The 15,202-nt window shown below is 40.0% G+C and overlaps 1 protein-coding gene across 2 annotated transcripts in view; it reads left to right on the top strand.

Annotated features, from left to right (window-relative positions):
* Window positions 1–15,202, top strand: part of pnpla7a (patatin-like phospholipase domain containing 7a) — a 45,094-nt gene that overhangs the window by 21,644 nt on the left and 8,248 nt on the right. For both annotated transcript variants that reach the window (XM_030149096.1, XM_030149097.1), the window contains exons 27-32: window positions 530–686; window positions 3,882–3,998; window positions 4,471–4,540; window positions 12,981–13,097; window positions 13,255–13,403; window positions 13,536–13,688. In XM_030149096.1, coding sequence (XP_030004956.1) covers window positions 530–686; window positions 3,882–3,998; window positions 4,471–4,540; window positions 12,981–13,097; window positions 13,255–13,403; window positions 13,536–13,688 — 763 coding nt within the window. The remainder of the gene's footprint in view (window positions 1–529; window positions 687–3,881; window positions 3,999–4,470; window positions 4,541–12,980; window positions 13,098–13,254; window positions 13,404–13,535; window positions 13,689–15,202) is intronic.

Here is a 15,202-nt window from a genome sequence, read left to right on the forward strand (position 1 = left end):
GAACTGGGTGATACACAATATGAATTTTTCATGTACCTCCGCACCATTGCATAGCTAAAGTGGGAGATGTAATGCTTCAATGGGCAGCAAATTACATAATACCCTTTGGGGCTGGAGATGCTACAGATTGCTACAGAGTGTATTGATAGTGGGTTACCTGCACATAACCCTTCTCAGAAATACAACAGCTAATACAGGTAAGTGTCAGTATACCTATTTTAACCCTTTACATTGAAGGGGAACACAAAATTAAGAAGTTTAATTCACTGATACATCGATCAATCTTTATGAATCTTGGTACTACATTAACTGAGTGAATCTCTGGAACCCATTAATAAATAGTTTAAGAATGAATGAAATTGATCACACTGGCCACTGCTGATGAGATGAGATTGATTATTTTACAGACCTTTGAGGTCATTCCAATTATATCCTTGGTGTTTGTTCAGCAGGTGGAATGTGTTTCATTAATATCTGTATGTCTGTCTTAAAACCTCGTTTCATCATGTTTGTCACTTCATCTGCCCAGGGGCTGTTCCCAAGTGGGGATAATGCGTGCTCTCTGCGAGGCTGGCATCCCAGTGGATCTTATTGGTGGCACTTCTATTGGTTCCCTGATGGGAGCACTGTACGCTGAGGACCGTAGCCATAGCCGCATGAGGATGAGGGCTAGAGAGTGGGCAATGGTAAGTCCCAAAGCAACAACTATTTATTGCTAGTCCTTTTTAATTTATAGTAGTAATGTAAGAAATCCAAATACTTTAGTGAGATCCATATTTTTTGATGTGCTTCCTTAGCTGTCATACTACAAATATATTGAACATGCATGGATTACCAACTAAAATGTATGAAAGTTTTACTTAAAGCTGTAGTTACTGAAATTGGGGGGGAAAAGTCCATGGTCTTAAAATGCATACAGACCTCCTGCAGCTCTTTTCTTTCAGTCCAAATCAAAAGATGATCTATAAAGATGAATGACCTGATGGGAGCTTCTGTATCACGATACAAAATACAGCAACAGATTTGTGCCCAGGGCTTATCTGACAGAATTTGATCACTGATTGGTAACTACAGCTCCTCAGTCACATATTCATCCTCTCTGTCGGTCTGAAAATGCCTGTGATTAGAGAAAAAACTGCAATATGAAGTACATTTTCTACACCCTGGAAAAAAATTGGCAAGAAGTAGATGCTTAAGTCTGACATCATCTCAGACCACTTACGCTGAAATACTTACAGTATGCTGAAAGGTGTTTTTTGCCCTGTCATGCTTAAACTATTAAGAACTGCAGTTTTAATTTGCATATTGTGTTAAAAATATGTAGAGCTCATGAGGAAATCTGTCTGCTGTATCTGTGCGTTTCTCCTTCAAAAGGACTGACACAGTGTCCCTATGCCCCACTTGTGTGCAGTAATTTAATTTAGGACCAGTGGGACTTTTGAATTCAGTATATAGTCGCATATGAAAGCTTTTTTAAAAATCATGAATTAAAACAAAAATAATAGCCTCAGGTCATTAGGAACAACTGATTGATGAACTTGTGTAAAATTGGAATGACAGTGTAAAGCACCGTTGACATATGACATTATGTGCCCCAGAGGGATTAAGGTTAAGCATTCATCACTATCTTTTATCCCCCGTATTATCAAAAGGCCACCTTTGGTCTGACTTTGATAATGTAACAAAGACCTTGCAGTATTTAACCCCTTAATTTAATGAGTTTATGGTAATACATGGAGGCCTCATGACCTTGGTTGTAGCTCTGCAGGACCTTCAATAACATCTGCTGACTGCAGTGCCTCATGTTACCAGACTAATCTTCAAATGCGAATTAGCCTGAGACCTCAGTTTTTTATTTCCAAGGTGTATTTATTAATCAGCACAGATCAAAAGGTGTCTGAATGCAACTGGATAGACATGCAAACAAACAGAGCAATGACATGTGGGATGTTGAAACAGGTGGCAAATAAAATTTGCCAAATTCTCTAAGATATGGAACTTGGGATGTGTGTTGATCATGATGGATGATCAGGACAGATTGTGTCTTTGAAAAATTAACAGCACTGTCAAAACTTTCCTACTCAGCTAAAAATTGTTTGTAAATGAAGATTTTAGATTTGTATTTACTGTATTTTACAGAAACGGTTGCCCTAACTATGGGTTTGTTGCAAATGTCACAACTGCTGAACTCTGAAGTACAGTGAGTCTGATTCATACAGAAGCTTCAAAGTTTCTGTTTATTAATGGAAACACTGTAACTGTATGTGTTTGAAATTGTCCAATTACATTTACCTCATCCAATATTGTCAGCATTAGAATAATACTGAAAATTACTAAAACTCACACATAACTTAAACCTCCAGAAAACAGAAAGAAATGGAGAAAAGTCATGATTGTTTGGCTGTAACCTGACTACATTTTATAACATAAGAAAACTGTGATTCAAATGCTGGCTTATGAGTCTCAAAAAACTGTCATCTGATCTTTTGGCCAGATTACCTAGCCTAATGGGAGCAAATCTATCCTGTCAGCTATGGCTTTAAAAGCAGTTGTTTGTTTTGGGTTTTTTTTGTAATAAATATTAAGGGATTGTAACAAGATGAAGGTGGTGTCAGTTGAATCAGACTTGGCTATTTAGTGCAAATATTACCTATGTTTTATTTTTAATTTTTCTTATCTGCTAGACTGATATGTCAAAAACATATACTTTATGGAAATAGTGGACAGAAATACTATTATCCCACCCGCTGCTTTTTGAACCGTTGTTTTGCTCTCAGACAAATGGTCTCAGCTCTGCCAAATGACTTTCTACTTCCTACTTCAATTAACGACGCTGTAGGGAATTATCATCAGAAATAAGGCCTTGTGTCAGATATGTAACCCATGGAGAACTGCGTATTGTTTTCCTTTTTATATTTTTATAAACTACGCTACAAACAAAAAGTTAAGGATATTTTTTTTTTTGTCTTTTTTTTTGTTGTTTTTGCCATTTGTAAATAAAACTATGTCTGGTCGTTAAAAAAATGTTTCAATTCAATTCACACACAAAAAAAAAAAGCGCTGTGCATGAATCCCAACTGAAAAAAACAGCCCAAAAATTAAAAATATCCTCAACTTTTTGTTTGTAGTGTATAATATGAATCTGTATTTTAATGCCATAACTGAGCATTCATTGAGGATGTTTTGAGTCGCTTGGGTTTTTCAGAAGTGACTCCTCTGATACTAATTTTAACTTAATTCAGTTTTTTGCTTTCTCCAGTTCCTTGGCAGTAAGTCTTATAGATCTTGTTAACATTGCATTGGTCTGTGTACAATGACAGGTTCAAACGTCTGCAGTGATTTGATTACATTAACTGAGCTTGGGGGGCTCCTTGACTGATTATTCTGGAATCTCAGTGTATTACTGTAGGGACTAGAAACTGAGTGAATGAAAAAGTGACTTCAGACCTAATCCTGTTCTGTCTCTACGTTTGCAGGCAGATCATGTTTTGTGGATTTGCCTTCCACCAATGTATCCAGCCCCCCTTCTTCTGGCTCTGTCCTTGTTTCTGAACCTTCCTCTGTAGCAGCTGGCTGCTATTTAGTATCAAATTTAAGAACCACTGTAGTAGTGAAAGGCATTTTGCCCTTACCAAAGTCAGATGACCAAAGTAAGAACTGAACATTTTGCTCTTAGCATTTTATCAAAATTTTAAACTTGGAGGAAAAACTAACCATACAACAAACTTTTTACAGCATTCAAAAGCAACCGAACAGATTCTCTTCTTATATGAAAAGTATTTTTATATCCAGTTTTGAAGGAGTATGATGATATTTGTTGATGTTCCACATAGACAATGGTAATAACCAACCTCATTTAGCTTTTTTCTTAAACACTATAGGAAATGACATCAGTATTTAAGAAGGTTCTGGATTTGACCTACCCCGTCACATCCATGTTCTCTGGTGCTGCTTTCAACTCCAGCATCAGCAATGTCTTCAAGAGCAAACAAATAGAGGTGAGCGGGATGATGAGGGAACCTCCACCAGTGTGGAGTCTGAACTAGGCATGTACTGATTGTGGAACTCTAGTCGGACACCAATGTTTAAAATAACAATTTGTGCGATCCTGATGCGTTTGTTTTTGTCATTATTTTTTCCTCATTTGTGCCTGGGAAACAAAGAAATCGTCTTAACGAAAACACAGAATGTTCAAAGCCTTTGAGTTCTTTAATACAGTATCATAAAAGTCACACATACACATACACAACATAACACAACACCAACATTGGTCTCTGCCATTGGTGAATGTTAGATAGCTGATGGGAGTGACTGAGGTTGATAATGTAATATATATATCAGTGCATCCCTACATAGAAATAATATGAACTGGTGAAAAGATAACAGAAACAAGATGAGCATCGATAAATATGTGTTATAACATAAGCCTGTTGTATTTAACTGTTTTGACGTTACCTTTTGTATTTGTAGGACCTCTGGATTCCATATTTCAATATTACAACGGACATAACTGCCTCAACCATGAGAGTACACACTGACGGTAAGTTCAGAAGTGTCATTTAATGTTATGTTTTCTCCTTTATATTTTAAGATTTGTTTTAACAGTGACTCAGTCACATTTTGCTGACCCCCAGTGGTTTACTTTTTGCATCTGCTGCAATAAATGGGCTTACAAACCTTTATTGGCCTCAGGATTTATAATGATTTCTGTCAACAATTCATGATGCATCTCAATGGTCTCACCCTCAGTTTTCTACAATATTGCATACTTACTTTTCTGTCGTGTAATGTAGGCCTAATTCAAGCAGGCAAATGTCACCATCTGCATTTTCCCATTGCAGTATCCATGAGCCACTTTAGTCTGTAGCCCTGGCAAAACAAAACCCAAAACCATCTACAGACAGTGCATTAAAAGCAGAGCTGGAATTGATAAAAAATATGGTTTGCTTTCACAGAGAAGCTCTGAGAAAGGCCACGTTACTTCATGAAATAATCATTGCAAACTAGGGCATTAGTGACTTCAGATTTTTTCAGATCGACTTATTTGTCAATAAAGTCAAAGTCGAGTCGACTAGTCGTATGATGAAGTCGTCACATTGACAGCGGAGGAACAACAGAGACACACAGCCGTTCAACAATGAGTAACTTGTACTAATGTTCACTGGAACAATAACAATGTACAGTAAAGAGCAGAACAAAAAACTTGCAAGACTCAGGCATCAACAGTCCTTGTCAGACATTTTAACCTAAACAAAACATAGGTTAACACCTTGAGTTTTCTTTTAAATTTAAGTGAACAACATAAAGTGGGAAAAGGTTAAGACTGCAGCAGCCAGGACACACAGCATGTTAGAGAAAAGAGCGCATTGTCCTCATGAAATAAATGAACAGAATAATCCAAACACACTCTGTCCAAATTATTATTCAATATTGGTCGTGTTTACATGGTTCACAGAACATTACTTAGTTAGACCATAGTTTTTCTAGATCAGTCAGTTTAGTAATCCTACTCTGAGTCCTCTTCTTCCTTCAGTCTTGGCCTTGCACTAGTGTGCATGGGTCGGGTTTTTTGGGATTTTTTAAAATGTTTTTTTCCAACCCGCTTTTGTGGAATTATTTGACCCGCCTCGCAAATAAAGTAACATTTTTTGGACCTGCACCAACCTGACCCGGGTCTGCTGATCCGCGCATCCCTACCTTGCACTCCATGTTTTCATGTAGAAAGATGAGAGTATCGACATGCCCTGATTGAAGGCTCGCACGCTGTCAGGTGATCAAAGGGATAGAGAGAATAACACACAACTAGTCGATTCCTCCAAAGTGACGTCAACTTGTGCCACAGACGTCTACGCGTCAACAAACCGACTGTTTTGTTAATGCCCTACTACAAACTATATTCTATCACCCATTGTTTCCCATTAATGATACAGAGGACATAGTCTATTTTGTTCTGCCATGGCTTTGCAATGAACTGAAAATATTGTGGTGAAGAGAGTCTCTCTTAACCATGTTACTAACGATGTGAATTAATTTTCCAATGAAGTTACTGTTATTGTTATGCACGACAATGAAAATTAAACTAACCACACAAAGTCCATTTTACAATATACACCTGTGTGTGCAAAACACAGAACAAAACCAAACCCAGAAGTTAAATCCAGATGCTGAGTTTTCTTGTCCAGATGTGTACAACAGTACAACAGGGTGGATCACACTTAATATATGGTGCTCATAGAACTGAAACATTAATATACATTAAATTAAATGTAAATGTTTTTCATGCTGTTGTGGAAAAGAGAGGGCACTTTTGCAGGCCTCCTGGTCAAGCCATAAAGAAAAGCATTAGGGGTAGGGTTGTGTATTTGATCAGAGAACAGGTCTTTACAGTTGTCAGTCACTTATTTACTCCCCCTACTTGCTTGAAACCTCAATAATTGCCCAAAATCTGCTTTGGGGGTAGATTTTCTAAAGCCTGAAAATGGAGCCCATGGGGGTCGGTAAAATTCTTGCTTCCTCATAGACCACTTGAATCCTGATAGGTGAAAAAGGTATTTATGGAATTGCTAAGTAACAGTGAAAAACTCTCAAGCGTTGCAGCTGTAAGTGACAGTGAAATTATACAAGTTAGGCTTAATTGTTTGTGTCATATACAAAGCATAATCCAGAAGTCATTATAGTGATTTTAAGCAGTAATCATATAGAAGCCATACTGAGCAGCAACCAGGCAAGTGTTAACAGTGAGAATCAGAGTGGATAACCAATAAGCTGTGAACAAGCTGTGAACAGTTTTACTTTTCCAACCGTCTACAGCAAACAAATCTGTTATGTCTCAGAACTTGGAAAAAAGCAAATGCTGTCTGCATTACCATCTTTTACGTTGCCTGCCTTTAATTTCTACCTTCTTCTTCTATTTAAAACAGTAGTCAATGAAATATTATCATCTGCCCTCATCAATAACAGCACCTTAACTGACAGTGAAATATGCTGAAATTAGACATAATTTTTGTGCAGTATATTACGAGGGCTGTTCAATAAGTTCATGGCCTCACCCAGAAATACTGGTTGTTATAATACAGGATGTTACATTCTTTCGTGATGGGATAGTGATGCTTGAACATTGATGGACCAAGTGCATTGCTGTAAATGGAGATTATGTTGAAAAATAAAATATAAATTATCAGTCTGTGTTGTTCTGTTCTGGGTGAGGCCATGAACTTATTGAACGGCCCTCGTAAAGCACAAACCAAAAGCACTAAGATTGTAACTATACTATTAAAAAGTGATTAGTAGCATACAGAAGACATACTGAGAAGCAAATAAATGGTGTTAACACTGTGAAACCAAGTCAGTAATCTATAAACTTTGAATCGTTTCAGTCTTTAACACTTGCTGCCAAAGAAATGGGTTCAGTGAAAACTGTCAAAGCGCAGATGTTTATCTCAACAGCTGGAAAAAAAGAAACGCTGTCACCATTAATACATTTCCCCCTGCAGTAAAGTAACAAGTGGTGAATCCATCCTTTAATTGTACTTGTAGATAATACACTGTATGAATAACTTATGCAGCTCCGCTTGAAAAACAATAATCTGAAATGGAGTTTTTCCAGATGTTGAAGTTAATTTCACACATGACATAAACACTAGTGACGAGACTTAATTGTAGGTCTGCGCCTTTTTCCCCGCCTAATTTAAACTGCAGAATTCTGTCTAAGTGATGATCAAGAAAGAACATCTTCAGAGACAATGATGAGCCGAACCAGTCTGTCTTCAGAGCCATACATGTGTTTATTTGCAAAAGCAAGGAAAACACACGGAGACACACCTGGGAATGGTCTGAAGGGTAGCCGAAAATTCCCTATCTTTTATACCTTGTTTCGGGGCTCGGGGCGTGATTTCCCGCAAAACCCCGGGTCGCTCCTCCCAAAATTCCCTTTTTCCAGCATTCTAGAAACTTCGGGGTACTTTTCCGCTGGCAGAAACCACCCCTCGGTTCCTATTACCCCCGGAAGCTTCCCTTTTTAAAACCATCTTTGGTCAGGCCCATCTGTGCCATTTACCCTACTTGCTGCCTACACACTCAAGGTTACTTTTGGTCATCTCATCAGTTGTTTTGGTTTTTCTTATCAGTTGTTTTTGGTTCTTCTTTTCAGTTGTTTTGGTTCTTCTTTTACTGAAGTGGCGCAGCTGTGCCGAATGTTTCACTAGATGGTCTGGGCATACTGCCCAGAAATTATTAAGCCAGCACCAACCAGGCTTACCAAGGCCATCATGGTTTGCAAGGTCAACAGCCGTGTCAAGGAACTTCATACCACAACCGGCAGAGAATCCTCCTTTCACAATTGTTTACAAACGCTTGTGCCTGCAGTATCATCAGCAGGGCCTTCTTCCATGAAAGACACATGCAGGGCCTTCTTTAAATAGTATCTCTTTACATTATTTACCTTATTCTCTACATTACTCCCCCCTTTGGTCTTTAATTAAGACCAATACTACCGTTTCGGCCACCCTTCAAACAATTATCATGATTATATAAACATCAAACGTGCATAACCATTATACATGCTGTTGTGTAGTTAGTTCATAATAACACTCAGTGCACATTTCAGTGATAACAAACACAGTATAAATAACCTTCTTTTCTGCTCATACCCATCAAGTCCTGCAGTGAGGGTCACCTACTGATGGTGTCCCGGCCACTAAATGGTGGCTGAGTTATCCACCAGAGTTATTCTGGGTTTTACCCTGAAAAATGAATAACACAGTGTCTGTCACTACTAGACCCTCTGCTGATCATGCGACATGGCAAGGGAAACCTCCTCCCCATTTTGCAGTAGGGAGGTAAAACCCACACCAGGTGACAAGTCGACATTCAACCATTAACACATTTTTACAAATCCAACTTTGTGTAAGGCACACGTGATCACATTAGTGGTAATATAATTTTTAGTATAGTAGCTGATCACACCCATGATTATACTGTGTGAATCATAGTAGAAGCTACAGTACTTTGGTGAACAGTGCTTTGGTGAAGGTTAGTAAATATGTTAAATACCAGTGTACTTTTCAAACTGAGTAAATACTTGCAAACCTTTATTGACTAATACTTGTCAACAGCTTAAGGCTCACTCAGAGGCTCACCTCCCCATTTTCCTCTGGCACTTGTCATATGAGGGTTTTTCCTCTTACATTTTTTTTTTTTTTTTTTTTCTGCATTGTTTTGACATGCTTCTTGACCCCATATACGTACACACACACACACACACACACACACATATATATATATATATATATATATATATATATATATATATATATATATATATATATATATATATATATATATATGTATATGTACATGTATATATACATATATATATATATGTATATGTACATGTATATATGTATATATGTATATATGTATATATATATATATATATATATATATATATATATATATATATGTATATGTATATGTATGAGGCCAGGCGGCACTTAAAGCTCCTTGCTGGAGCTAAGCATAAAAGTGTGGAATTCCTCCCAACCATGCACTAGTGAGTAGTGATGTCAATCTATCAAACCGTTATCATCAGAGGGAAACCATATGTTGCCCTTTGATGGGCACTATCAATATACGTATATAAGCTGCTATCAGCTATATTATCATATTACTACCACCTATTCAATCCCTTTCTGGACTTATATGTCCTTAATACCCCTTTCTGTATTCCTTTTTACACTCACACCATTCAAAACATGATTCCCGAGCTATGCTCCAAAAAAAATTCTCAGCCATACGGTCCCATTCCCTGTGTCGGGGCCTGAGACCCTCCCCTTTTAACTGTAAGGCACGTGGCGGCTCTGGTCTGTCTTTCATCATCCCTCGGAAAGAGTACACTTCCCCTCCTGAGAGGATTTTTAGCCAACGGAGGAGTTGGCGGGGGGCTGTGGATCAAATTACTTCCTTATTGCCATCCAGGATGCTTGTGACAAGCATCCAGCTGAATGCCTCTATGTGGTACCTTCCCTGTAATGACCCGGGAAACACCTTAAAGGGACTTCTGCTCTGATCTGGGAATACCTTTGACCAGAGATAAAAGAAGTATTGTATGACTAAGTCATACCATTCCTCTCTAATGTACAGGTTAGGATGAATCTGGTACTCTTCCTGAGACCAGGCGAAAGCATGCAGCCTACCTATACACTCGTCCCAATACCTGACATACCCTTGCTCCCGTATCTGGTCAGCCAGTGTTTTACCATGGTGCTTCCTTTTCCAATGTCTCTTGCTGTCTCCGCATACCATTGTTGTTATCCATGACACATATGGTGTGATAGGGTCAGAGGCCAATATCCATGGCATATGCCACGAGTCCCATGAGTCTTGCAGATATGGTAGATCACACACCAAGGTGTTTATCATTTTTGGACCTGGGCTTTGAGTGTTTAGATCAGTCTTTTCATCAATGAACTGGCAATAGGGTTCCACAAAGTCCCCATAGTCCCATCCTCCCACAGTCTTTCCCTTAGGAATGTTCTGGTCCCGTGACTTTGTCCATTCATCCCATCTGTTTATATGTGGGATATCGGGTTCCAACATTTGTTCAACAATGTGTCAATCAACCCTTTCATCAGGGTCCTGCCACTGCTGAACGATCCATTCAGGCATTTGCCACACCTGTCCATCTCTGTCCTGCCACATCGGTCCATCTACGTTCTCCCACATTGGCCCATCTACATCCTCATTGTCTATGGGTCTATTGAGTTCATCGCGTGCCATGTGCTGTAATCGGAACAAACGCTCCTGCTCAATGGCATTTATCTCATCTAAAAAGTCAACGTCATTGAGATCAATGTCCACTCCTCTGTCCTCCTCCACCTGCACATAATCATGGTCTTGGTTGTCAGCCATCACATCACCCAGCTTACTGTCCCAGTCTTCTGTCTGGGTCATGTCCTTGGGGGGAAGCACCTCCCACTGTACTCCTCCCTCCACTCATTGCTCTTGTCATGGTCCCTCCTAACCTAGGAGGAGTCGCTTCCTGAGGCCTTCTAGGCCAGGGTTGATACACCCAGCCTCTCCGGTCCTGCTGACTGGCAGACTGTTCTCTTAATAATTGCAATTCGGCCTCCATATTTTCAACCTCAGTTAGCAGTACTCTTCTGCTTCGCTGGTAAGTGCGGCTGTGATAACGCTGCCGCTGCCTTCGAAGGATTACTTTGGCCGGGCCGGACAGGCCGCGTAGCAGGCACTTATACCGCAGGGAGGGAAGAGCACTCAGCTCTTCCAGGACGTGTTCAAAGCTGGGATATTGGTTATATGGGCGTTGCAGGAACCGTGACAGGTGGGTGTAGTCGTCCGCTCTGTAGTCTGGATGTGTGGGCAGAGTGGCCTAGCGCTGGAACTCTCTATGGTCCCCACGGGCTAATGGTCTCTGGTGCTCCACGTGTGGCCTCGCTGCTGAAGCTTCTGGAAGCCAAGGGTTCCTTGGCTGTCCTCTCGGTGTTGATGGTTCAGATGGACTGTCCGGGAACTGGATCTGTCGTGCCGCCGTTCCAGGAACACGAGGCGTCATCGAGTGGACGGGCAGGAAGTGTCGTCCCATACGATTCTCCTCCATGCCTGGCTCCTTCTCCAGCCTATAGTGTAGGGCTAAGAAGTGCAGCATTAGCAAGGTGTGTGGTCTTACAAACATATGCGCCCCCTCTGGTCCACTTAGTCCTTGGCTCTGTCACATGTCCATATCAGGAGGTGTATGCCCCGGTGGCCTCTGTCATCTTTACTCAAGTCTGTGATGGAGACATTGGCCATTATTAATCCTGTCTGTGTGTTGCTACTATACTTGTGATTCATGCACTTACAATTATATCTACCACCTTACAATTATATCTACCACCATTATAGTTATACTTATACCACATCTACTACTTCTACTAGTACTGATTATATTCACTAGAGGAGAAACTGCATGCGTACTTACCTGGAGGGTGGAAGCTGACCCTTCTCCTATATTTTAGCAAAGCTATATACATATATACATCAATTATTTCTCTGACTGCTTTGACTGTCTATATTATATTTTCATACTTATCCTCCTGCCTTTGGTTCACGTATACTCCCTCTGGTGGTGGTGTTGGTGGTCCCATGGTTCCACGGAACCATGACTCCTGTATTCTGGCATATTCTGGGGCTGTACCAACAACTTCAACAGTGTCAGTAGATTCTACAGGCTCATATACGTAATAAGGATAGGTCGATTCTGGCATTTGCAGAGCAGCTGGATAATCTTTCTTCTCTATGGTTGAGGAGATACATCTGACACATAGTGAGCGGATACATGGAATACAACAGCAGCCACACAGGGCCAATAACCCTGCCACTGCTGCCAGTGACATAACCACTGAGACAATTAACCCTTTCCATTTTCCCAACATTTTATCTAACCACTCCTGTACTGGACTCTGAATCCCTGAGTGGGACTTCAATTCTGCAGCCATTGTCCTAAGTCCTGCTAGGACCCTTGTTACTGATCCATCTGGTGCTGTGTTGTTAGGAATGAAAGTACAACATTCTTCTCCAAACATGGAACACACTCCCCCCTGTGCACTTAGCAGGAAGTCAATTGCTAGCCTGTTCTGGTAGGTCATTAAGGTATTTACTGAAGCCAGTTATAATCCTCTTTTATATAAAGCAGTCAGTGGTGATCTCAAAGTAAAATCATATAGACATGTTGAGCAGCAAGTGTTAAAATGTTAAATGAAGTAGGTAACCTATAAGTGTTTTCATCTACAACACGAGCAAAGAGATAGGTCTAGTGAAACCTGTCAGAAGCTCAGATGTATGTCTTGACACCTGGGGGGGAGGGGCACAGTCAGCATGCTATATTTCTCTCGAGGTTGACTAAGAATTGGTGAATCAACCTTGTAATTGCTTGGTTGCCTTATTACGCACAAAAGTTTAAAGCTGTCTGTGTGCTGTTGAAGGCTCTCTGTGGCGCTACGTTCGTGCCAGCATGTCTCTCTCGGGGTATCTGCCTCCTCTGTGTGACCCCAAGGACGGACACTTACTGATGGATGGAGGCTACATCAACAACCTGCCAGGTTTTATTTTTTACTTTTTGTTTGTTCATTTTTACCCCTTACCCTTGTATCAGTTGTTTTTGCTTGTTTATAAGAACCATTATATTTTTCACCTAACTGTGTGATTGATTATTTCTCGTCCTTATTCTTTTCCCATCTTTGTTTCCTCTTATCCCAGCTGATGTAGCACGCTCCATGGGGGCCAAGGTGGTGATAGCTATTGACGTGGGAAGCCGGGATGAAACCAACCTCACTAATTATGGCGACTCACTTTCAGGCTGGTGGCTGCTATGGAAACGCCTCAACCCCCTCGCTGAGAAAGTAAAGGTAATGGATTGATTTAAATACAGATACTGCATTCTGTAAGACGATGCATTTTAAAAATAATCCTTTTGAATAGCAATGAGGAGGTGTTAATCAATGGCACTGTACGTATGTTCTTGCCTACACATGTTCCAGGTGTTAAACATGGCAGAGATTCAGACTCGTCTTGCTTACGTGTGCTGTGTGAGGCAGCTGGAGTCTGTGAAGAACAGTGACTACTGCGAGTACATTAGGCCTCCGATTGACAGATACCGAACACTGGAGTTTGGGAAGTTTGATGAGATTGCTGTAAGTTCAACATTTTAACATGGTTCTGATTTTTACTTGTGTTCCACTCAAATTTGGAAGATTTTCCCCAGAGGGGGAGGATTTCTTTTTGTGTGTTTGTAAATGAGTAATATATCCAGAATTTTTTGTAATTCCTTTAGCCGTATTCCTGTGTACGAGTGGTGTTATGGACCATAATGGATGTGTGATCCATTAGAACTGACCCCCATGGTTCAGGATACATGTGATCCACAGTTGTATTCAGAGTTTAATGATCATAGTTTAGTCTGCTATCCCATAACGCCAAACTGAATATTCACAAGATAATGGACGAATCAATCATCATAGTGTGGAATAATTCACTTTCATCACTCACAGCCATGAATGGTGATTTACATGAAATGAGCCCATTTACATGTTAAGCTACAGTATGTAAATGCAACAGCAGTAGAAGAAAAGAGAAGCTGCGCCCTCTGAGTTCTTGTATCTTTGAGTATGGATCTGTGGCAACATTTTAGAGGCTCTTTCATGGGCCTTCTACCAAGTTTAATAAAAACTGGCTCATGGTTTAGTGTAATTCTGCAGACAGGGACAGATAAAATAGCAGGGAAATTAAGATGTGTTAGAAGACTTTCGGCTTTAATTCAAGAAGTTCTACAAAAATTACATTAACCATTTAGGAAATACAGTCATTTTAAACATAGTGTCTCCATTTTCATAGTTACTACTCAAAAGTTAGTTGTCAGAGGTGATATCAGATCTAAGGACCTGACTGTCCACATGTTGCCTTGGCCCTCAGTCATCTATAATAATAATAGTATTAATAATGGATTAGATTTCTATCGCACTTTTCTAGGCACCCAAAGCGCTTTACATTATTGACCCATTATTCATCATCCATTCCCCCTCTGGTGGTGGTGAACTACATCTGTAGCCACAGGTGCCCTGGGGCAGGCTGACGGAAGAATGGCTGCCAATTCGCGCCTACGGCCCCTCCGACCACCCCCAAACATTCATACGCATTGATACACCAGTGTGAGCGACACTGGAAGCAAGGAGGGTGAAACGTCTTGCCCAATTAAAAGCCATCTGTAGTTTATGCTGGGCCGAAAGACTGTTATGACCAAATGGGTAGGAGAAGAACCTTCTTCAGTACATCTGTGGGAGTCTTTGATATCACACTATATTTCCCTGGAAAGACAAAGATTTTATATTAACAATCAGAAGGACGTCTTTACAGCAGAGTTTGGCCAAGTGGTTGGAGTATCTGCGAACTCAGACTGCAACTGCCTGAAATAGACCTAATAAGGATTTTTGAGATCATTGCTGTGGACATATTTTGGATTTACTATATATTTCATACAACCAGTATGTACTGTGCTGGACTGTTACAATTTTGAAAATGTTCAATAAAAAGAACGTTTAGAAAAAAAAAAAAAGCCAACTGTAGATTTTGTTGAAAAAAGAACAGTCTAGTAGTTTAATACAATTTACTTTGAGATTAGAGGAATATTAGGTTAGTAATAATCAGTGTT

This window comes from Sphaeramia orbicularis, chromosome 12, assembly GCF_902148855.1.
Source record: "Sphaeramia orbicularis chromosome 12, fSphaOr1.1, whole genome shotgun sequence".
NCBI lineage: Eukaryota > Metazoa > Chordata > Actinopteri > Kurtiformes > Apogonidae > Sphaeramia > Sphaeramia orbicularis.